At 32.7% G+C, this 26305-nt stretch overlaps 1 protein-coding gene across 1 annotated transcript; it reads right to left on the minus strand.

Annotated features, from left to right (window-relative positions):
• Positions 1-34: 34 nt before the first annotated feature.
• Positions 35-18825, minus strand: LOC132729512 (dipeptidase 1-like). Its single transcript, XM_060715289.1, has 10 exons — positions 18612-18825; positions 17325-17708; positions 15576-15723; positions 12976-13108; positions 11721-11871; positions 9626-9710; positions 7455-7637; positions 3514-3641; positions 2202-2337; positions 35-1434 (listed from the first exon to the last, which is right to left on the minus strand). Exons 2-10 carry the CDS (start codon positions 17696-17698, stop codon positions 1342-1344), a joined length of 1431 nt encoding a protein of 476 aa, XP_060571272.1. The 5' UTR covers positions 17699-17708; positions 18612-18825; the 3' UTR covers positions 35-1341.
• Positions 18826-26305: the final 7480 nt, after the last annotated feature.

Here is a 26305-nt window from a genome sequence, read left to right on the forward strand (position 1 = left end):
ACATAAATATGAACATTCTTATTCAAACAACTAATACAGTTTTACGCTTTATTCTGTCCTAAATACATTACAAATCAGCCATTATAAGGAAATATCATAAACATAAGAAAGACAAGAATGAATAAACAAGATTTGACTTTTTAACACTAAGACTATAGAAAAAAAAAAGAAAAATATAGATCTAAGCATCATCTCTATATTCGTATGAGTAAACAAGCAGATATATCGCTGAGACAAAAAAGGCCCATAAAATGTGGACCAAATTTAAAATTATAAAAGAAATGTATAACCCGTAACGGAAATTTTGTCAAAATCCGATACATTTTGCCTCTTTCCGATTATCGATCACTTCAAATAAGCGTTATAAACACCCTGAGCAAAACACTTTTAAAATGGCGTATGCAATATTAATTATGAAAATGACGGAGTTTGCCGAATAGGACACGGATAATGGCGAAATTGGCGGAATTTTTACGGGCGCTTCATTTGTTAGATATATTGATATGTAAATATAGAATTTTAATATCAAAATGCTAAATTAAATTTTAAAAAAAGATACAGTAGCAGACGACAGCAAGTGCATTGACTGGTCAGATAAGACTAAAGTTTTAACTGGTTGACTCTTCTATAATATTTAACATTTTTTACATTTTTACTAGATTTTAGTATATAATTTTTTTTGTTTGTTCTAAACTTAACAGAAAATGTTCTAAACTTAATACAAAAGATTTGAGTACTTGTTCACTATAAATACGAGCGTATTAATAAGTCGGGAGTAAATTGTAGTTCTTTTCTACAGTCAATCCTGTGTTAAAGACCACCATCGAACATAGATGACACTGTTAATAAAGGCCACTCCTCAACAATCCTTCATTAATAAAATACGAATTAACCTCCAAATTAAGGCCACATAACTTTAAAAGATAACGTTTGGTATCTCCATTGGATGACTTTTTCACAGGTTTGACTGTAATATAGTGCATAACCATAAAATAATCTGATGAAACAATATTGCTTTTATGTTATAATTTTTGTCCGTGCCAAAGGATTTACCTCACGGTAAATGACCTCAATATTGTTCTAATTATAATCCCAAACGATAATATGATAATAAACCATTGTTGTTAAGAAAATCATGGAACAAATTTTGAATATTAAGTTCTCACATTGCGACTTTCTGACATCAGTATGTTTGCATATAATTAATCATTCGTAGAAAATAAACTAAAAAATTAAACACAACTTTGTTATTATTGCGAGCTGTTTATGGAATAAAAACATCTCCGCTATTCGCTATTTTTACAGTAAACAATAAGCGTTCCAGAAAATGATATGATTTCGTTAAAAGTCTGTGCGACATTGGTTTTCCGGCCATCTTTCGTTTTCTGGGAGAATATCTTCGTATGGATCCATATACGACATTTCATCACGAACCTGTAATGTATAGGCACTTGGTTAATATAAATACAAGAATTAAAAAAATGTGACCATTAAAGGAACTCGACTGAGGTTCAAGGGCCTAAAACATAAAATTTGAATTTCTTAAATAGGCCAGCTGGAAAACTTTAAACAGAAAAATATGCAAAAGATAATTAAGAAATATACTCAGAAATAGATTGAAAATGGTATTTTTCAGTTTGGGGTTATTTTTCACACTTAGAATAATTATTCTGGAAAAAACGGAGTGAGTGAATAAAATCTCGCACACAAGTTATTGGTCCAGATGGAATATTAATTCCGAATTTCTTTTGCAATTCCATCATATCAATAAAAATTAAAAATAATTAAGACCAGTGCAGTCCCTTTAAAAATTGTATTCAAAGAAAATCCTACTTCGGTTGTACTCTCTTTTATAAAAAAAAATTTTAGAATTTTCCTTTTGAATAAATAAAAAATTCAGGAAAATAAATCAAAAGTCTTTGCACTAATAAAAAGAAATTTAAACATAAATTGACAAAAAAAAGATGAAGTCCAAATTTCAAAAAATTTGCCCAAAATCTTCGGGAAATTTAGGGGGCCCCCGGGAACCCAATATTCTTACAATTTTTCTTTTGTAAAATTTAAAGGGGTTAGAATTTTTTTCCAATTTGCTCGCAAACTTTCCCAAAAAAAGAAATTAAAAAAAAAACAAACTTTAGAATGGTAATAAAACTAATTCCAAACGTTTGTTGACCATGTTACTAAAAATAGATTGAACATACCTTTTCTGCCTGCATGAACGCTCGTACAAGATTTTTTCCCGCCAATTTTTGGAGATTTTCTTCATTCCACCCACGACGTATTAATTCGGCAAATAGTGCGGGATACGTGGATACGTCCTCCAAACCCTCGGGTACCCTGATAACAGGCAATGAATATGTGCTTTTAAATAGAGTTTTTATTTCATGCTTTCCAGTGTTTTATTGTAATATATCAGATGATTATATTCTGATAAACCACTAGTGAAATTTATAAAATATAATATTTACTGTAGCCGAACTATATCTGAATACGGATGAAAAGAAAATCATAACTAAATGGATTAACAGGCAGAAATAAATGCCGTCATGCGTAAATATTGCTTCTTTAGGAAAAGAAAGTCGATGTCACCATACTTCATGTTAAAAATGTAACAAAGTTAGAGAAATTTAACAGAACTATATTTCAAAATTGATGATGTGACGTCATGGTGTGATGACGTCGAAAAGGAGAATGCGCGACGTTACGCGGCAATATCAGAAAAAATACTTAAAATCACTTAAAAAGCATGAAATAAAAAGAAAATTTATTTGTTTTACATAAAAGATTGAAATATATTTCATTCGTGAACACCAGCTGTTATATTTTCACTCGCCACTCGTGAAAATATTGCATCTGGTGTTCACTCAGTGAAATTATATTTCAATCTTACATGCAAAACAAACACGTTTGTAACGTCGCTTTTTATTGGATAATCGAGACGTTTATAAATATTAATTATATACATGGCTGTTGTTATTAAATGAAATAATTTCCTTTTTTTATCAAATTTGCTGTAATATTAATATATGAATTTAACCTTCGCCTTAATTTTACTATAATTATTTACCCTGGTATTTCTTGAATTAAACCATATGTCGTGTTGACAAAAAAGCAATATGTTGTAAAATATATGGTTTATGCTTAACGACATGTAATTAAAATGATTTTTAAAATAAATAAAAGTAGGCCATGTGGAAATAAACATTAGAACCATGTGCTTTCGGAAAGTCTGCAAAATCCTAATTATTCGTGGGGCACTAATATGGTCAATCATCGAAAATTTTCTTTTCGTCTGCTAAACGATTATTTATAGCGTTAAATTATTTGACAAAAAAAAAAAAAAAAAAAAAAATAGCCCGACAATCCACGAATTAGAGATCCCACAAAAATGTCCATTTTGACAAAACCACGAACTTTAATGCCCACGAAATAAATTTTAATTCACAGTACATGTGCAGCTTAAAAGTGGTGATATGGATATAACTTAGAAATGGTTATGTAGAATCAACTTACGAAGGAACTCCATCATAGTCTGCTCCTATGGCAACGAAGTCTACACCAATGTAATTCTTTATATAGTCAATATGATCTGAAAGAAAATAAGATATATGAATGTACTTTAACATGGTACGCTTCGTTAACTATAAAATAAAGAAGATTCCCTCCCTACAATTTTACCTAAAACATTAATAATCATAAGTTTTCTGAGGCCAGTAGATCTATTCCTAGTAAATTCTTTTACAATATTCAGTGATGTCAAACATGACGTCAAAGAATTACATGATATAAGTATTATTAGAACTTCTAAACTTACTTAAGAATTTAATACCTATGTAATTACTATGAGTCGTAAATGATTGATTTTATTGGTAACTGTAATTACTTACAACCTGGTGTAACCTTACTGACATTGGTTGTCAGGCATTTATGGCAAAAAATCTGGCAAATTACTTTTATCTGTAAATCCATTAAATTTTTCAATTACTTTATTACAACTTGTATTAAAAAAGCACCGTATTATGACCATGTAATCGCCCTGTCAGGAACCACATCTATGTAATGACGCAATCAGCTAGGGTTGTCCAGGCGAAAGAATTATTAATAACTTCCATAATATTAATCTAAAGCTTGGTTAGAGAAATTAGTCAGAAAAAGATTGTATACACTTTTACTTGATATTGTATACAGTAGTTAAATTATTAGTTATGATGTTGACCAAATTCTTTGAAGCTGTCTGTCAATATTCAAGTCTCTCTTTTTATGATGTTACAAAGTTGATTTACCCACTTACCTGCGAATTTTAGAAAAAGTGTTTTCTATTGTTATGTTGGGGTTTTCCCCGGACAGTTTATATATTTAAACCCTAGAAAATTTTCCCCTGACAAAACCCCCCCGTTCCCTTTCTTTTAAAAAATAAAAAACAACAAAAAACACCAACATTAACCAACGATAAATGCACTGTTGAAATCATTTACGCATAATCAAACAAAACATAATTATATAAATATTGGCATTTTAAGCCAGCAGATATTGGCCTTGTAAACTTGCAGATATTGGCATTCTAAGCTTCTAGATATAAGCATTCTATGCTTGCAGATATTGGCATTCTAAGCTTCTAGATATAAGCATTCTATGCTTGCAGATATTGGCATTCTAAGCTTCTAGATATAAGCATTCTATGCTTGCAGATATTGGCATTCTAAGCTTCTAGATATAAGCATTCTATGCTTGCAGATATTGGCATTCTAAGCTTCTAGATATAAGCATTCTATGCTTGCAGATATTGGCATTCTAAGCTTCTAGATATAAGCATTCTATGCTTGCAGATATTGGCATTCTAAGCTTCTAGATATAAGCATTCTATGCTTGCAGATATTGGCATTCTAAGCTTGCAGATATTGGTATTCTTAGCTGGCAGATATTGGCATTCTTAGCTGGCAGATATTGGCATTCTTAGCTGGCAGATATTGACATTCTAAGCTTGCAGATATTGACATTCTAAACTGGCAGATATTGACATTCTAAACTTGCAGACATTCTAAGTTTGACATTCTAAACTTGCAGCATCTAGCTTGATACATTCTGGCAGAAGCATTCCTTAGCTGCAGATATATTGACATTCTAAACTTGCAGATATTGGCATTCTAAGCTTGCAGATACTGGCATTCTAAGCTGGCAGATATTGGCATTCTTAGCTGATATTGCATTCTTAAGCTGCAGATATACATTCTAAACTGCAGATTTGGCATGGCATTCTTAACTGGCAGATATTGACATTCTAAGTTTGCAGATATTGACATTCTAAACTTGCAGATATTGGCATTTTAAGCTGGCAGATAAGGACATTCTAAGCTTGCAGATATTGGCATTCTTAACTTTCAAATATTGGCATTCTAAGCTTGCAGATATTGACATTCTAAACTGGCAGATATTGACATTCTAAACTTGCAGATATTGACATTCTAAGTTTGCAGATATTGACATTCTAAACTTGCAGATATTGGCATTCTAACTTGCAGATACTGGCATTCTTAGCTGGCAGATATTGGCATTCTTAGCTGGCAGATATTGACATTCTAAGCTTGCAGATATTGCACATTCTAAACTGGCAGATATTGACATTCTAAACTTGCAGATATTGACATTCTAAGATTTGCAGATATTGACATTCTAAACTTGCAGATAATTGGCATTCTAAGCTTGCAGATACTGGCATTCTTAGCTGGCAGATATTGGCATTCTTAGCTGGCAGATATTGACATTCTAAGCTTGCAGATATTGACATTCTAAACTGGCAGATATTGACATTCTAAACTTGCAGATATTGACATTCTAAGTTTGCAGATATTGACATTCTAAACTTGCAGATATTGGCATTCTAAGCTTGCAGATACTGGCATTCTTAGCTGGCAGATATTGGCATTCTTAGCTGGCAGATATTGGCATTCTTAGCTGGCAGATATTGACATTCTAAGCTTGCAGATATTGACATTCTAAACTTGCAGATATTGACATTCTAAGTTTGCAGATATTGACATTCTAAACTTGCAAATATTAACATTCTAAACTTGCAGATATTGACATTCTAAGCTTGCAGATATAGTCATTTTAAGCTTGCAGATATTGGCAATCTAAGCTTGCAGATATTGACATTCTAAGCTTGCAGAAACTGGCATTTTAAGCTTGCAGATTTTGGCATTCTAAGATTGCAAATATTGAAATTCTAAGCTTGCAGATAATGACATTCTACGCGTGCAGATGTTGACATTCTAAACTTGCAGATATTGACATTCTAAGCTTGCAGATATTGACATTCTAAACTTGCAAATATTGGTATTCTAAGCTTGCAGATAATGGCATTCTAAGCTTGCATATATTGGCATTCTTAGCTTGCAGATACTGGCATTCTAAGCTTGCACATATTGTCATTCTTAGCTTGCAGATATTGGCATTCTAAGCTTGCAGATATTGTCATTCTTAGCTTGCAGATATTGGCATTCTAAGCTTGCAGATATTGGCATTCTAAGCTTGCAAATATTGGCATTCTTAGCTTGCAGATATTGGCATGCTAAGCTTGCAAATATTGGCATTCTAATCTTGCAAATATTGGCATTCAAAGCTTGCAGATACTGGCATTCCAAGCTTTCAAATACTGGCATTCTTAACTTGCAAATACTGGCAATCTAAGCTTGCATATACTGGCATTCTAAGCTGGCAGATATTGGCATTCTTAGCTGGCAGATATTGGCATTCTTAGCTTGCAGATATTGGCATTCTAAGCTTGCAGATAATGGCATGCTAAGCTTGCAAATATTGGCATTCTTAGCTTGCAGATATTGCCATGCTAAGCTTGCAAATATTGGCATTCTAATCTTGCAAATATTGGCATTCAAAGCTTGCAGATACTGGCATTCCAAGCTTTCAAATATTGGCATTCTTAACTTGAAAATACTGGCAATCTAAGCTTGCATATACTGGCATTCTAAGCTTGCATATATTGGCATTCTAAGCTTGCACATATTGTCGTTCTAAGCTTGCAGATAATGTTAAGGAATTCTTTTGTACTTTTTTCTAATCCCATACTGTTTTTGTTCTTATTATTTCCATGGTTACTTGAAAATAAAAAAGCACAAAGAGAAAGGCAATAATTTGGAAATATTCTAAATACTGAGATGTTATACTAAAATTAAATTACCTATCTTAAGTACTCCAGTGAGATATTGAAAACTAGTAAACTAGTAATGAAATATAAGTCATATCACACTGCTTGAAAATGATTGAGATATAGAATTTTGTTTCCCAATTATTTAGCTGCCAAATATATTGCAAAGATGGACATTTTGAACTTAACATATGTCACTATGCGCTCGTTAAAATATATAACTATTCTTAATTATCAGTGAGATATTTTCAATATCTACTTAAACAAATATCATATAGTATATCATTTATATCCTCACCGTCATCTTAAGAACATCATCTTGCACATTCCTGTAATGATTACACAGTGAGAAGGCCGAGGAGTGACTGTATATTACAGGGGCCTTGGAGATCCTTAGTGCGTCAACCATCGTATCCTTGGCAACGTGAGACAGATCAACGAGCATGCCCAGTCGATTCATTTCCAGTATCACTTTCTGAAACATCATTGTGTATATGTTTGTCTCATACATACAAATGCACATCGTTTTCCTGCTACATATCAGTACTAACACATTTAAAATACATATTTCAATAATTTACAATTTTGCGATATTTCCAATCACGTGTCATTATGATGATGGTGACGGCGATGTTGTTGTTGATGATGATGGTGATTATTATTATGATGATGATGATGATGATATGGTGATGAAAATGACGGTGATGATTATGTTGTTTATGATGCTGATGATAATGTTGATGATGATTACAGTGATGATTATATTTTTATAATGATGCCGAATATGATGATCATGTCTATGATGATGATGATAATGATGATGATGATGATTGGTGATGATTATGACATAAAGAACATCGAAAACCAAAGCTAACAGTAAACAAGAAACAAGAGGGCCATGATGGCCCTGAGATCGCTCACCTGTATATAGGCCCCCGGAGCAGGGCCAGTTTAAACCCCAGGGCTTTTATTTGAACAAACTTGGAAGACACCCATTAGAAGATGTTTCATGATGTTAAGTTTTTACTACACACATATAATGAAAAACAATGATCTCCGCCCCCCCCCCCCTTTGGCAGGGCCAATTTTAACCCAAGGGCTTTTATTTGAACAAACTTGGTAGACACCAACAAAAAGATGTTTCCTGCTTAAAATCTAACCTCTAGCTCATTGGGTTTTTTAAAAGAAGATTTTTTAAGTTTTTACTTTACACATATAGTTAAAAACAATGACACCTCTGGGGCGTAGCCAGTTTTGACCCCAGGGCTTTGATTTGAACAAACTTTGTAAACACTTACTAGAAGATGTTTCAAGCTAAATATCTAAACTCTAGCTATTTGGATTTTTTCACAGAAGATTTTTAAGTTTTTGCCATACATATATAAGGAAAATCAATGACCCCCGGGGCGGGGCCAATTTTGACCCCGGGGCGGGGCCAATTTTGACCAAAGGGCTTTTATTTGAACAAACTTTGTAGACACTGACTAGAAGATGTTTCATGCTTAATATCTAAACTCTAGCTATTTGGGTTTTTTCAAAGAAGATTTTTTAAGTTTTTGCTATACACATATAAGGAAAATCAATGACCCCCGGGGCGGGGCCAATTTTGACCCCAGGGCTTTTATTTGAACAAACTTTGTAGACACCCATTAGAACATGTTTCATGCCAAATATCTTAGCTCTAGCTTTTTGGGTTCTTTAAAAGAAGATTTTTTAAGTTTTTACTATATGCATATAGGGAAAATCAATGACCCCCTGGGGCGGGGCCAATTTTGACCCCAGGGCTTTTATTTGAACAAACTTGGTAAACACTTATTAGAAGATGTTTCATGCTAAATATCTTAGCTCTAGCTCTATGGGTTCTTTAAAAGAAGATTTTTTAAGTTTTTACTATATGCATATAGGGAAAATCAATGACCCCTGGGGCGGGGCCAATTTTGACCCCAGGGCTTTTATTTGAACAAACTTGGTAGACACTCACTAGAAGATGTTTCATGCCAAATATCTAAGCTCTAGCACTTTGGGTTTTTTAAAAGAAGATATTTAAAGTTTTTTCTTTCGGTTGCCATGGCAACCAGAGTTCTGGATGGAATTAAATTCTTTGAACAATCTTTAAAGGTGACCACCAAAGGAACATTCCTGTGACGTTTGGATGAAATTGGCTTAGTGGTTTATGAGGAGATGTCATTTAAAGTAAAAGTTTACGGACGGACGGACGGACGACGGACGGACGCCGGACGAAAAGTGATCACAAAAGCTCACCCTGTCACTTTGTGACAGGTGAGCTAAAAAACTACATGTAGTAATTACATTGTAACATAATCAATTTTACTAAAGCGCAGTATGTACCAGTAAGCATTAACTTTAATATGTGTACTTACGAGCTGTAAACAAAATGTTCAATGTACAGTACCTTTCTTGTGATTTTGTGAATAATTAATTGAATATAATATATGTGTGTACCTCTCCAAAATCTGTAAGTCCGCCATGTTTTTCTCCGTCCTTCGTCACATTATACTCTGGCGTATCAGCAATCCAGTTGTCTGCCCTTGAATTAAATAGATACATGATTGAACATCTTGTTTATTTCATAAAAATGTAAAACAACAACAACAAGGAGAACAAAAAGAAAAAAATAATTTTATATTTCTTAGAATGCATTGTTGAAAACGGAGTACATTCATTGATTTGTAATTGTTACGGCATTGGTTTGGACAGGGATATTCGAATTTGTTCGAAAGACTATCGTGTGACAGACAAATGGCTTTGTATCATATAAATCTCTGAGTAAGGCGTTTGCTTGGGTTAAATATTGACATTTAAGCATATTGAAAACTACTTATAAAATTCATACAAAATTTGCATCGTGTTAGAATGATCAGCGAGAAACAAATTAGAATTCACCGAACTCGAGCTATCTGTATTTGAATTTGATTTTGTTTCTTGCAATTTTAATCTTACATCAGTCTTACAAACCCTATCATTTACTTTATTACTGATTCGTGTTTTAAAGCTCTTTGCTGGAATTCAGCTACATGAACGCAGAAGAAAAAATGCTATGCTTACACCGACGTTGTGAATTATCCGCACTTGAAATGAGCAAATTCTCAAATTCAAGGGCAGGTAACCCAATTTTTTTCGCCGAAATTGTTTCTGTTATCAAACTTTAAGATTTGCAAGGCCAATAAATGATTTCTTTTATGTTGTTTTCATTATGCTATATGTTTGCCTATATGTAACCTTACCATATGCCTTGAAAGCAAAAAAAAAAAAAAAAAAAAAAAAACAAAAAAAAAACAAACAAAAAAACAACAACAACAACAAAACAAAATAAGACAAACAAATGCCTGTATATATCATTTCAGTTAGTCTAGTTCATTCCGGGCCTTTCAAATGGACTTAATTTAAAAACCCTGGCTCATGCACCTTTAATGATATGTAAAGACTTATTAAAATATGTTGGGGTCTAAATGATCAGTAATATCATTTGCAAGTGCAGATATCTCATTATACAAATCGTGTAGGAATACAAGCGTTTACTTTAAAAACCTGTTTACTCAGTAAATACGCTTGTTAAAAATAGTAAATATCAATATTTGATGCAAGAGAGACGTCGCGTTTAAATATTATATTTGAAGATAAAACAAACGTGAGACTGAATTTTGATATTATACAAACAATCTTGAAACTAAACAAAAAAGACATGTATTGTGAATAGGAAAAACACTGTTTTATTTTTCAAGATAAAAAAATCTGTGTTCTGATTGGTTTGCAACTTGTCCTTGGGCTCCTACCTTTACTATATGTGCGATAACAAAAGTGTTTTATTTGTTTATTTGAATTCTGACTACAGTCGAGTAGATATCAAGTTTAATATACACCAAAATCATGATACTGATCCGAACACGTGACGTGCTTCTCAACTTCACCTACTTTCGTGGGCATGAAATTTCGTGGTTTTGTAAGAACGGACATTGTTTTGTAGATTTTTTATTTCTAGGGTTGTCTGTTTTTGCAAAAAAAGTCAAATGGTTTATAATGTTATGTGAAAATATTTCTACAGCAGACAAAATAAAATTTCGTTGGAGATTGATGTTACTATACATGAATGCAATGGAAATTAGTGTCCCACGAATTATAATGATTTTACAGTATGTTTACTTTAATAATATAAAAAATGCATATCGTAAATTTCGATGTAAAAAGGATACTAAATGACACTACCGATTGAAATGAGCAGGCGAATACGTTACAAATAATAACTTTGTCTGCTTGATGTATATATTTTAAATATATATTGTAACTGCAAAGATTTTGTCTCTTGAATTTTTTCTTCTTTTCACTAAATATATTAAACGGAATCATTTAGTGGTGTTCAATCTTTAAACTCGCGGAAAAGATAAAGGTGATCAGTTCGTTAAGAAACAGTAAAACAATAGCAGCAATAGTCTGGTTCCATGCCTTCTATATATTCTGCGATAACGTAGTAATAGGGACAGGTTATCCAGACTACAGCAGCAGAAGCAGTAACAACAACAACAACAACAACAAAACAAACCAAGGTGTGTTGCAGCTATGGGTCACGGTCATGTATCGCACTCCAAGGTCGTAAAACATCCGAAGTGTCCCTAAACTACTATCAATAGAGTGACCTCCCTCTAGGCCGACCATGCTGCCGACTTTTCCCGCCCTAAATGCGTCCAATATTCCTGAAAATTATATTTCAAAATTGTCAAAGGGTGAAAAGATCTATGTTTATATGTCTGTAATTGTCAGAATTAGTAATGTGATAAAAACAGACCAAAGTACCTTCCTAGAAAGAATGACGTTAAATTTTTTATGAAAATAGGATGCGTGAGCATGAGGTGATCTCTAAATAAGCGACGACAAAGCAATTATAGCTATGGAATATTTTCTTGCGAAACGTTTTTATTCTCTTCATAACGAAATACGCTCTAATATAAATGTTCATTGTATGCCAATTCTAAATATTTTAGTCTCTGCTATGTAACATGATTTTTCTACATCTATTACTAGTATTATAATCGGACTTCTGCAATGACATGTTTCAGCATAGGTCATCTTCCTAAAGCTTTTTAATTTATGTAGGTAGCTAAACTATAGCTGTTATCTTTGTTGTATACATTTTCATATTTAATTTTTTCAGGGCCCAATCAATTTTAAAGACCCGGCCTGCTGTACGGTATAAGTGGATATTTCTGCGTGTCGAAAAGTTAGCGAATTTAAAAATTATAGACATTTCGCTGGAGGAAATATAAGCGAATCGTGCAAAGGTAGAATTTAATGACCAGTTGGTTGACATTTATGCTAGAGGAAATTTTGGCAATTTTCGTCAATTCGCGAAATTCGCCAATATTTCCGCGTCGCTAACTTATTCACTTATACGTGTACAGTATATAGAGGTGCCTGTCCGTTAAGTATTAGAAAGAGCATTGAAACACGAGGCTATCTGATTTGTACGAGGGGGCGTAGCCCCCCGAGTATTAATCAAATTGCCGCGTGTTTTAATGTTCTTTCTATTTTGTATCATAGTCAAACATAAAAACACGCTGTCACAATATGCAACCCTAGAAAAAAGTAACCAATGAACGAGCATCTGAATATGATATTTCTATCGCTTTCCCTTTCTGTGCCGTCACAATAAGTATACCCCGGCAAAAATGAGCCTATCAATAGGCTTGCTCAGGAGTGCACTCCATTTAACGCACTGTGCATGTATAATTATGTAAACGATTTAACTCTTACATATTTTTAACAGAAAGGTCCCAAAACTATGATACAATGTGTATTACCTTGAGCTGTCGTTACGAACTGAAAAGTATCCGGATACTTAGCAACGTATTTCTTTATGACGTCAAGCTGCTCTAGGGACAACCTTATAGCATCTTTGTATTGTGAACCACAAGGCACGTAGCATGCCCAAAACTGAAAATATGATACAAATCTATCTGAAACTAGTGTAAACAGTACATGTGATTGCTATTGCTTATTTTATCGTCATCGTCATAATCAACAATTAACATGGCAGTGTTTGTTTCAATCATTTTTCTCTATCATCGTCATCATCATCATTATCATCATCACCACTATCATCATCATCATCGTCGTCGTCGTCATAATTATCATCATCATCATGACTACCACAGTATTACATCCTATTGTCACCACCATCAACATCATCATTATCAATACTCAATGTTTTGATCATCATCGTTGTCGCCATCATCATCGTCACGACCACCACCATCACCATCAACATCATCGTTGTCGTCGTCGTCATTATCAGTGTTATTATTCTACCAAATGGACCTTTTAAAATGTTTTCGTGTTCAAGTAGTCAGAGTCAAACTTTGTGGTTGCGGTTTTTTTCTAATGGTCAGATATTGTAAATTTTCATATTAGGACACTTAGTTTTTCTTTATTTTTATAAACTTTATCTTGATCGAGGTGGAAAGAAAACTGCCTATTCATTATCCTCTCTTCACATTCATCGTCAGGTCAAGATGTAAATTGACCATACATTTCTGTAACGTGCTGTGCATTATAAACAGGATAACAATTGAATTACTACTATAAACCAGCACAATGATTTACTTTATACAACGGAGCACCTAAAGTGACATTATTTAAGCTTGTTATTTTATTTTCGTAATTTCAGTTCAACGAATTGTCATCTCGCTGAAACGAAATAAGATTTCCTTTTAAAATAAACAATATAAGACATATTGTCACGCTAATTTAACGGTTGACATATTTACTGATTTTTCTTTAATACAAATTAATTTTTTGTCTAAATGTAAAAAAAAAAAAAATATTTCGTTTAGTATTTGATAGATACGAGCAGTGCGTATTGTGCAATTTTTGTTAAATTTGGTAAACGTGCTGTTAGTGAACGACTTTCATTCAAATTTTTAAATAAAAACTTCACTTTAAAAGAAGCAGCGGGTTCACGTTGTCATTATGTACACATAAAATTGACAGTAAAACTATCTGCTGAAAAGCAATACAATAGTTTCCTTTAACAGTGTAGACTTACACAAATACACATAAAGTTTTCATGTAGTCAAGTGCGATTTGTTGAAAAAATACTTTATTTTGGTCCTCGAATCATCAATGGGGGATATTTTTAATATATATGCATCAGTTTTATTTTTGACCAATGATAATCTACGGTCCATGTGATGAAAGCTCAGTTTGATTGAATTCATTTCTAGTCCGAATCCTATAATTTAGGACTGTGTTGGCTTATGAAGAGTAAACATGGTTGCTATTCCAGTAAGGATCGAAACCATGACCCATAGGTAATCAGGCATACATCTTAACTACTACTGTACAATTAGGTTAAGAGGCACACTCTTAAACTATTGGACAATTAGGTCGAGTGGGACAATTCCCCATTGTGGCTGAGGGTTGAATTTCTTAGCTCCAACAAGTGAGGCGGTTTTGACCCCTGGTGTTGCTTTAAGTTTGTGGCATCCGAGGTTAGCCAAAAACATCTTTCTTGTCTCGGCGCCAAATGACTTAAATTGTGTTTGTGTGCCGTAAAACCAAACAAAACATAACAATACTTGACAATTCCTCTGTTTATATGATGTTTATGTACATGTTTATGTTAGGAATGTGTCCGATGTCATTTCTTGTGGCTTTCAAATTAAAATATTTAGAGTAACCTAACGAAATTTGCATGAAATGTCTTTATTCCAACCAATTAGGCACTAACTAACATGTGTTTATATTCTAGACAGTTGAACAGTTAGTGTTGCTGCGCATATATTTCTTTTTAATAACAAGGAATATGTAGAGATACATGTATAATGTCCTTGTAAACATATAGGGATAAATAAATCTAAACATGTATAATGTTCTTGTAAACATATAGGGATAAATAAATCTAATTAAATCAGCTCCTTAATCTTCTCCTCATTAACGCTACGCTTTAGGATCTGACGACCATCAATACGTTGTTACCATCTCGCGGTCCATCAATTTCTCGATTTTGAAAGCGATGAGGTTTCTAATTTCAACCACTAGAAAACTTATTTTCGCGATTTCGAGAACAAACACGGTATTGTCCATACAGTCGACAGGTAAACAAGCAAAACAATTTTACCCTTTAAAAAGTCTATGATTTCCAGTTTATTTGTATCAAATTACTTTAAACAATTTCTTTTTTTAACAAAAAACAAAAAAATGTTTTGCTTCCACGCATGCTTCGTCTTATGCCTATTTGTAAATGACGGTTTGATTGCTGGTCGCATGCTTTCTCAGGAAATACGAATCACAATGAAGGCGAACCAAATACGGTGGCAATCAGATCTACATGCAATAAATAATTTAAGTAGATCAGAACTTTAATCGGAATGGGAATGAAATAAATTTATCATGCATGTACCTGTGCTCCAAGCTTCCCAGCACGTAATCTTGGAATGTCCGTGTGAGATAATGATGTATTCCAAACTATACGAAGATCATCTCTGAGGTCAACGGAATATACCGAAGCATTCGCATACATTCGATAACGGTACGGTAGATCATTGTGGCTGAAAAAGAATAAAAAATTACCTTTACCATATCATTTTGTAAACAAATGGGACTTCTTTTGGCGTCAGTCTTTATTTTTATTGAAGCAATGAATGTAAAATGTTCTTTTCATCAATGAATGTCATACATGTTTGAATAATACTGAGAAACTGGTTAACTGTTTGTGTAAAAAGATTTGTGCTTTCGGCCACTCTGAACTTCAATATTGACTCGTTTTTAGATCCCCTGCGCCCAAAACATTTCAACTGGTGCTGTGTTATATTTATTTGCTGTCATAAATATTGCACATAAAAACAAGTTTATCAACTAAATGAGCTACTGTTGCTAAAGAAGAGTGCTTCAGAGTATATTTTAGATAACGACCAGGACATCAAATGTGTAATAAATATATCTGTGTAAATACATACATGATGACTGACAAACTTTCACACAGTTATATGATAGTAATAAATTCCAGTTATGTAAATAAACACCAACGAGTTGTTATTCACGAAAAGGTTGAAGTACCCTAAATCATAGATACGGTAAACGAGACACATTAATCGAATCGCATTTCCCTGCTTTGTGATAAATACATTGTCTACACTTGTTTAACTTTGGCTAAATACTTTGTACTATAACTTTAGAAGGTATGCATACCATTTCTTTTTTGGCTATACTTTATTTTCAATATCCGTGGAATATGATAAAACTTTTAAAATTTACGCTGAGTTTGTTTTTATTGCTACAGAAACCCAAGCAGTTCATTGAAACAATTTGAGACAATAAAGCAAATCGAGCAAGTCTTAGATTGTCTGAATTCTATGATAAAGGTTTAGTTATCCTGTTACTCGTATTTCAACTTTTTATTTTCAAGCTGTTTTCTTTACTGAAGGTGGATTGGCCTAGCTTTTATTACGATGTAGTTGTGCTTGTAGGCAACCTTTCTCGGAAAAGAGTCATCAAATATAACCAAAACATTTTACTCAAAGAGTGCACTTAGGTGAAACTCGGGTTTTATTAAAGTCCTTTATATTTTACTCAGGTGCTATCATGTTTCATTAAAACTTACACGAAATGCATTCAAAGATAAGTACATTCTACTCGGATGCCAGCATAGTTCAATACATTTTACTCGAATGGTTACCACACTAGTAATTATATTAGTCATTTTGATTTACAATTTGATGAATAATGTTGACGTCAACCATGACGCCATTTTGTAAAATTTCGTTATTTCGCGGCTGAAGTTTTGTCGCTCCATATTTGGCGTATTATCGCATTAAATGGTAGAAATCAGCCACGCCACCATAGACCCAGAATGTCAAATGTATATGCTAACATACTGTTTTGCGACGCGTTTCTACCATTTAAACTTAAATTAAAATTCTCTTTTAAACGACCATGAATTTATTATGTTTGGGACTAAACATGTATAATAAAGTCCATGCTTGATGAGGTTCAAACCACCCTTTCAGGCACTGAGAATACAGACTTGACTTATTATAATACGGAAGTATACTTTTATAAATATAGTATGGTATACATAGAACTTAGACGCTGTAACTATGAATATATTGGTCATCTAAAATACAAGATTATCAACAAGAACATTTCTTACCCGTCCACAAGCGGATAGCTATCAAGCACGCATTTCGCTTTTTCCACGTTATTTACGGCATACGAGCAATCTGGAACCGGCCAGTAAGAGTTATCGCCCCCATTTTCTCCAGATGGCGTAGTGACGTCTTTAATTCCTTCTGTCGTACCGGAATTATTATCATTATCATTATTTTTGTTGTCCGTCGCCACCAAAGCCACGGCTATAGCTAAAGCTATAACCAGAACAACAAGTATGACAATTGCGGTGTAAAGAAGCCGAGTGTTCATTTTGGAACCGTTTCCTTTACTAAATAGTTTCGTATTAGAATGTACAGTCTCTGAATCGCCGTCCTTCTTATAATGTACTCCTGTCGGTCCAGCTGGATTATCCATGAATTAAACGCTGCAATTAAACAAAACCAAGCACTATCGTATAATTATGACGTAATTCTTTAATATTCATGGGCATGCGCAACATCGGGTCAGCGTGTTGCTTGATAATAAATCTTGGTTATTTTCCAGTCAGCGATTTTAATAACGCATATAATCAAGTAGTAAGTATAAATTTGAAATTTTGAAGTAATATTATTACAGATTATACTTTGTTTGAGTACATTAATCTCCAATTTTCACGCAATTATCTCCCTTTATTCCTCGGAGATCAAGGGAAGTAACCGGTCGGAGGGATTTGGTTACTCTCTACCCCAAGAACATAACTGATTCTCTCAAAAGTTAAAAATCATCCTACTTTATAGAGATTAATCTTTCAAAAAAAAATTTATTAAATTTCAATATAACGATAGATTACTCTTGTTGGAAGCTGAAATCGACAAAAAAAAACAACAACAAAAAAAAAAAAAAAAAAAAAACTTCAGTAAAATATCGTTAGATGCAGTGTTATATGCATCTTATTCTATATTTATCACATGTCATATATTTAAGATGCATAGAAACTTTCTTCAGACGTGTAATTAAACGTTTGAATCAAACGTAATAAATGTTTATATTTATTTCATTAAATTCAGTTGAATGTGTGAATTGCACAGTTGTTATATTTTATTTTTATAATTATGGGATTGTTCTTTTGGTTTATATCATGCAGAGTAGAGTGATATTTAAATTTAATATAAGGTATTAAAATTTAAAAAAAACTGAGCTCACCAATTGGATCGTATATAAGTACAACTACTCAAAACAAACACATTTTTTTCCGAACCCCGCCAATACAAAACACAATGAAAGCAAACAAACGGGGCTGAAAATAAAAACTTAAAAAAAAAATAAATAAATAAGAAAATCGAACTACCTCCTTCCTTTTTATTATTCCTTTTGGATTAAATATATAAATGTACGCAGTATTATGGTAGCGGTTGGACTACGTTTTTGAAAGGTTTAAAGGTATATACTCAATTTTAATTCATCAACAAAATTAAAGTAAGGTATAAGTGTCAACATAACACGAAAATGCCTTTCGTTTATAAATTCGATGTTTAAAAGACAGTCGCACTATTTGTTTTATCTGTATTGCCGTCTACTTCAAATTTATGAATATTTATTTCCATTCTAATCACGTTCTTTTGTTTTGTTATGTAAATTTATTGTAAGACGTTTGACTGGTTAAAACATAGTTCTTTATATACGGTTGCACCGGCTTGGGTTATATGGTTGTACAGCGCTTTATACTTGACCATATAACCATATAACCATATAACCTATCAATATCTTTATGATAATAATAAATCCGTACTTTACGAATAACTCGATAAATAAAACTGTTTTGTATAATTTGTCTCAAACGTGTACATAAAAACACAAATATCTTTGTCTCTTGTATATAAAAGGTCGCGAAAATATACCATAAACGGCGTTTTATGCTTCACTAGCTTTGAAAAGACATTTCTGCTATTTCCTTAATTCGCATGAAAATGATAAGTATACTGAGGTGTAATGCTTAGATATGTCAAAAACAAACAAACAACAAAACAAAAAAACAACAAAAAAAACAAAAAACAAACAAACAAACAAATACAAGTTTTCAAAGTTATTTCACCATTCAGAACAAAAGTTCTGTTTCATTTATTTATTTATTTATTTATTTATTTATTTATGTATGTATGTATGTATGTATTTTTGCGTTTTTTGTTGGTTTTGTTTTGCTTTGTTTTGTTGATTTCTGTTTGCTATACTGTCATGAATTCCGAAATATGACCATAAAGGTAGACAAATCAAAATTGTATTTTAATTGTTCAATTTTCATTTAATTAAGTGTTTTAGATATTTTGAGCCTCTTGTTCAGTTATGTCGGAAAAGTGAAAAATTAAACGTGTGATTTATGCGTTTTCAACAATTTTAATAGAAAGGAAGGTCTTCCCTCTTTTTCATACTTGTTATATTTATTCACATAATCTTCATAACCGCACATTTGTTTGAAATTCTTTTTTTTTTTTTTCGTAAAACATATCGTAAACACTCATGATTTATTATTTAACATTAAATATCTAAACGCAGTGAAGGTCAAACAATTTAAGAGTATTTTCCATTTATATAATTTGAACTGAACGAGATAAACCATAAACCTACCAAATTTGTGTAATGGATTTGCCCTGTTTTGAATTTAGAACATTCCATTCAAAGTTTTAGGGATTCGTTAAAGGGGTTGCAATATTAAATAAAACTTTGAGCTGCCATCAGTATCGAGCCTTAACAGGCTGTCCTTGCGACCTTGACTTTATACTATCGACAAGGACCAATCACTTTTTAAAAAAATACCGATAACTTGTCTTAAAGCACTTGGTATTTAAACAACACCTTTGCGTTAATATAACATGCGCATCAATGCGCATCAATTAATTAGGACATGTACGTGCATGTAAACAATATCGTAATGCGTAACGACAATGTCTCTTTATCTCTGACACACTTAATTATTATAATTTATTCATAGTCAAATAGAATATAACTAAATTACAATATAGCGTACCAAATACTCAAGTACATCTGTGGTGCTTGTCTTTCGCACGGTGACTCATCTCTGAATCTCTGAATGATTTATTTTATAACATGTCTCTGTGCTGTAAGTTTTTCTCACATCTTCGAATACATGGAACCAACTAGTACTGACAATCGGAATGTCCTCGGCTATTATCTATAATAACATCGGAAACAATACGGAGTGAAAGTAGTTCTACCGATAAACATAATATAAATTGAATGTACATATAATTTACATCCAAAAGAAAATTAAATCTGTTTAAGTAAAAATATGACCACTGATGTACAATTTTAAACAAATGCGACTAAATGTCAACAGGTTGGCATTTTGTACTTTCGGTTCTTGCAACCATAATAATAGATTAATAATAGATATACAAATAATGTATTGCTTGCTTTTGTATCTATGAATTCACTTATTTTAGGTTGGCATTTACTTGATGTATTGGAAATAAACTTGTCAACAACTATCAGCATTAAATTACTATTTGCTTACATGTCTGGTTTCTTAGCGTTGGTTAGACCAAAATACCGTATCCTTTCTGTTCCTTATCCGAATACTGACGGAAAGGGCCGAAAAGTTGCGCAATGAGTGTAAAGTTTCTTGCTCAAGGAAACAACGATTTGCCTCTGACGGGGTTTGAACAGTACGGTTATTGTTTGCAGGGTTTTTCAAATTGACGATATACTCGTACATGTATAATATTCTTGTCGTACAAATGACGTAATCATTAATTTGCTTATCCCAGTTATAATAACAACCAAATAAAAAATAATTACATGTACAGCATAACACAAAAATATTCCAATGCCTATCGTACTCAAAAATAATAAATTATTTAAATTGTAGAAACGGTCTGTATGTTTAAAGCAGCGTTATAATTTTTCGTTGTTGGAAAAAGAAAGATTTACAGGAGCAATGAAACGTTTAATATGGAACGCCGTTATTGCCTTGTGTAGAGGTATTTCAATATGTCTTATTCTCTGGGTATCAAATACCGTTGATATATAACAATGCCTTACAGATGAGTTGCTCTTTGATATAGAATTTGAAATGGGGGGGGGGGGGTGAGTTGGTGGTTTGGTGCGCGCGTGTAACGATGAAATGTAAATGTTCAAGTTAGACAAATAAATTTTCTGTTTTGTTCTGTTTTATGATAGAAATTGTAAATACGCTACTCTGTAAGTTTTTTGTGTGTTTCAATGTGCTAATTTATTTCAATTCTACATTAAAATTTAACAGAGTGCATAATAAATAGATAGATAATTAAATGAACGAATTAATGAATGAATGAATGATTTATATGTTATATATGTTGGTCATTCAAATATTGAAATACAGTGTAATGCACTGAATTAACGCTTAGAACTAACGTAATTCCAACATTTTTAATATACTCGGGTTATTAAGGAACTGATATCACAGAAAATAACAATATACATGTACGCATTTTTGTATATAAATCGACATCTTGCTTTTTGCCTGCTACTTTCATTGAAGTCATTTAATGAAAAAAGTACAAAGTACAAAATCATAAAAAAATAAAAACATGCCATTCTAAAAAGTCATATCAAAAGGTATTAACTACTTCATCCTTATCTTACCTTAAATTATTTAAACTTAACAAATATCTAAATGAGCGCTTCATATATATACACACACAACATTGTCTTTAAGACATGAAATAGAAAGAGCATGGAAACACGAGACTTTCTGATTTTTTTTATAGGGGATGTAGCCCCCGAGTGTAATGTTAGATTACCAAGTGTTTTTTTTTTCTTTTGTATCTTAGGCAAAAATTAAAACACTTTCCTGGTTGTCACAATATGAAACCCAGAATAAAGGAACCAATTTACGAGCATTTGATTATTTTTTTACTATCATCATCTCTTTCCCTGTCGTCATATTAAGTAAACCCCAGAAAGAATGAGCCAATCAATAGACATGCTCTGGAGTATGGTTAATTAATACCTGCACTCAAGTTAACGCACTGTGCATGTATATACGATTTAACTCAGAGTCTGACACATTTTCAACAGAAAAGGTCCCCAAACTATGATACAAGTTAATAAACCTGACGTACATAGCCTAATCTAACGTCAATTGGTATTATTGGTCAATAATATTTTGTGTGCAATATTTCCCAGGGGCGAGTAATTTATTTAGACTTAAAAAAACGTAATGTTCGTGTTCTCTCCCCTGGCCGCTCACATTAAAAGCTAGTATGCTACTTGGTAGTCTTCATTTGGTAAACATTTTAGCTGGGCATAAAGTACATTTTGTTATGATAAAAATCAATGAAGATTAACTCTTGGAGTAATAATGCATCATGTAAAAATACATTAAAATGTTGGTTCGGTATGATAGAAAAATAACACATGTCTCTCGGGGTAAAAGTGCATATTAAGACCCGAGAACAGAAATGTTACCTTGAGAGACATTTGTTAGTTATATATTACACATATACACGTATAGTAACGTTTAAATTTGTGTGAAATGTTCATCCATCAGGACCCAATAAATTTACAGAAGCATCCATGGTTGCACCTCATGCTACTTTTATGCACGTGTCATTTCAAATCAGAAACTGACCGATTTTATTCAACACGAAAATCAGTGTTATCTATGTATTCCAACAAGCTTTATACAGTAACACTTCATTTCTTTTGTAATAATAAGAAGTTCGGCGCAAATTTACGTGTCGGATTTTCAATGGCCTACCTTATGCATGCAAATGGCGAGCGCACAACTGGAATTCCATGATAGTCATACCACGTTTCAGTGATAACTTTGAGCAGAAAGAAGCCAATCAAGTCCTGTTTAAAATTGGAGAATGAAATCTAACGCCATTTTTATGAAAAACGGTTTTTAAGGTATTGTATAAGAACCGTCTTCGTATGTCAATCTGTTAAATTTCTTTTAAGTGCATATTGAGCATTTAAAATCATATTAAATGATAAGAAGCAGAGTTACGGTACTTTTTAAAACTTTTAATACATGTTTAACATTGAAATATTCTATAATTTGCACTCCTTTTAAATCTAGATTTAGATTTTAAGCAAAGGAAAGCAACTCTTAAATTGATAAAGTAATTTTCATCTGTTGTATTGCCGCTCTTGTTTTCCGTCACGCGTACAAATAAAAAGTAAGAACAGTGTGTATGTAAATACAATGTTAAATTTAATGTTCTATATATGTATGTTTTATACGAATAACTAGCCTTATGCAAACGTACATAGAAGTTTATTGATACATTGTATTGTACATGTATTTCTATATGTGTATTGTACGTATATATTAGTTGTCGTGTAAATGTGCATAGATGTATTATTGATACATTTCTTTGTGCATTATATGTATAATAGGTAAAGTAACACAATGCTTATAAATGCTATAAATTCATACACTGATCTTACTTGTATCATGTTTAAAGCATTATATGCGTTCAAATGTATAGTTTAAAAGTAACATTCCTTTTATCTGTATAATTCAAATGTTTGTGTCATATTACTATTGTAATAAATCAAAGTCATACAGCTTAGATTAGTAAATGTACTACATAGATCAGTGTATGGAGTAAACTTTCATGCATGTTTTTGTAGTATACATTTATCTTGAAATTTAACTTAAAAGGATACTATGTAATAGATGCCAACACTGTCTCTCCCGAGATTGCAAGTATTATTCATACATTAATTATTTCTTACTATAATGTATTTGAATGTAGAGTCTCTAAAGAAAAGTAAATAACTTGTAAATTGAATATCTAATGAATGATAACCGTTTGTAATGAAAGAAAAGATATACTTGCAGTCACGTCATCTTGCTATGTAGGCCTATATGACTCTTTTGATAGTTAATTTACAAAATAAAAATTCTTCTTCTTCTCCTCCTCCGTCTTCTTTTTATTATTATTCTTCTTCTTCTTCATCTTCTTCTTCTTCTTGTACCTATTATAACCAATATGTTACACCTTTGAGAACATTTGTGTGAAACAATATCCTTCAGATTTTTAGTCCCGTTATAACACATTTTGTCAAAAGTGCGAGGAAACCTTACTTATTTGTCATTAGACGTAATACATTATGTCTGTCTCAGTTAATCAAAATTGAAGCATTAACCAACGTTCAAATTTCTCCGAAAGGTCAGTCAGAGTGTCATGATGACCACACACTCAAAATGATAAATATCAGTTTCTGTTTTTTTTATTTGTTGTTTCTTTTTATATTGTTTTTTTTTTAATATGATTTCTTTAATAAATATTATTTGCAACGCATGAAGTCAACTTACCGAAAGCTAGAAAAGATGCCTTTGCTGACCTTGCAAATGATTCTACTGAATTTTTTTTTGTGGCATGAAACAGTGTTTTACAGCACTTTTACTGTATGGGTTTATCCCAGCTCACATGTAGACTGCAGCTTCAGTGGAACCATTTATTTGGGTAAAATAGTTGCGCAATATATTTTCCTTTTTGGATGGGGTTGGGGTGGGGAGCAGAGCCTGTAATAGATGGTATGTTTATGCCGGAAGGTAAAGGAAACCAACCTTTTGTGTGTGGTGGGTTGCGTGGTTGTTCAGAATAAAATGAACTGACCGACGGGTACCTACATATGGCCTAAAACATACATTGTATCACTCTGTAAACACATTGGGAAGTAACGAATCTCTTTTCACGAGACCAATGTTGCTAAGAATCTGGCAAATAATAATTGCACTATTTTAGAAGACGCTGGGAACGTATCAGTAGAGGTCGGGGTTCTCTGTCCACCGGCAGAAAATTACTTTAGTAATGCTACACGCTCTTATATGTCAACGTAAGATTGGTATGCATCACGGGGGAGGAACTGTTAGACGAAAATGGAGTTCTTATGATAACATGTCAGGAGTTCTTGTGATAACTGTCACGGAGTTCGTCGGCAAACTTTTTATATACTACAAAAACAGTCTTCAAAAATGATATTTTTTATCTTTAAAGAGTTTTAGGTTGCTCAATTAAACTTTCATAATAAAGTTTGCCTTGCATCTTGTATTATGTGTCAAAAACTAAATCATAAGGCATTTTTCATCGCCTCTTGCTTAAAAGCTGGTAGTTTTGAGTAAAATTTTCAAAATATTTGCCAATTCGCACATGATTTTACCATAATTGAAAAACTTGATCAGAAATTAAATGAAGCGCATGCAACAACGAAAAGCTCAAAACAAAGTGCTCTTATGGAAAAAGTGCTATCAAAACCTACGTATATTACGTAAACATAGCAATTAATAAAGTTATGTAGTTGATTAACATTTTTTTGGAGAAGTAATAGCAGTAATTCAGGAAGCCGGAAATCTATACACGCAAGATTCTTATTGTGACCTTTCTACACAGTGAAACTATATCTGTCTAACAGGTCCTGAAAATGTGGATATGTCCTCACATAACATTGAGACGTCAACAGTTAGACAACGGACTGAACTTATGCATAGCATAAGAAAAGCAGCTTGTGTTTCTGGCAGTACTTGTCATTGTGCTAATGAACTCAGTGGTTTAAAGGGACAAAAACAAAAAACAAAAACAAATATAATAAGTAATCAACGGAATTGAAAAACCACAGCCTACAAAAGAAACCATTGAACGGATGCAATACAAAATATATAATGAAATCAATGCTGAGGCGACTTTGACATCTAAATTCTTGCCTGTTTTCTGCCTGGCACAAATTTCGTTGAAGAAGAATATGAAATCGTCAGCCACAATGGTAAAGTAATGATTTTGGTAAGCCTAGATGGCAGCATTCGTGAAAAGGATGACTTAGATATACAATATGCAGTGGAAAACAAATAACCATATCCAGGAAAAGAGTAAACGACGCCTGTGTACTAAATGCACTGATATTATGTATCACAAGTCCTAATGGAAATGTATGTCGACTGATGTATGTTTTGCTAAAGTTCTGAGAGCTCTTCAATTTTCAAAGCGCCATTTGACGAAATATTGTGGACATAAATTAACTACTGAATGGGGATGA

The sequence above is a fragment of the Ruditapes philippinarum genome, unplaced genomic scaffold (assembly GCF_026571515.1).
Source record: "Ruditapes philippinarum isolate M1 unplaced genomic scaffold, ASM2657151v2 ctg742_1_1_1_1, whole genome shotgun sequence".
Lineage (NCBI taxonomy): Eukaryota > Metazoa > Mollusca > Bivalvia > Venerida > Veneridae > Ruditapes > Ruditapes philippinarum.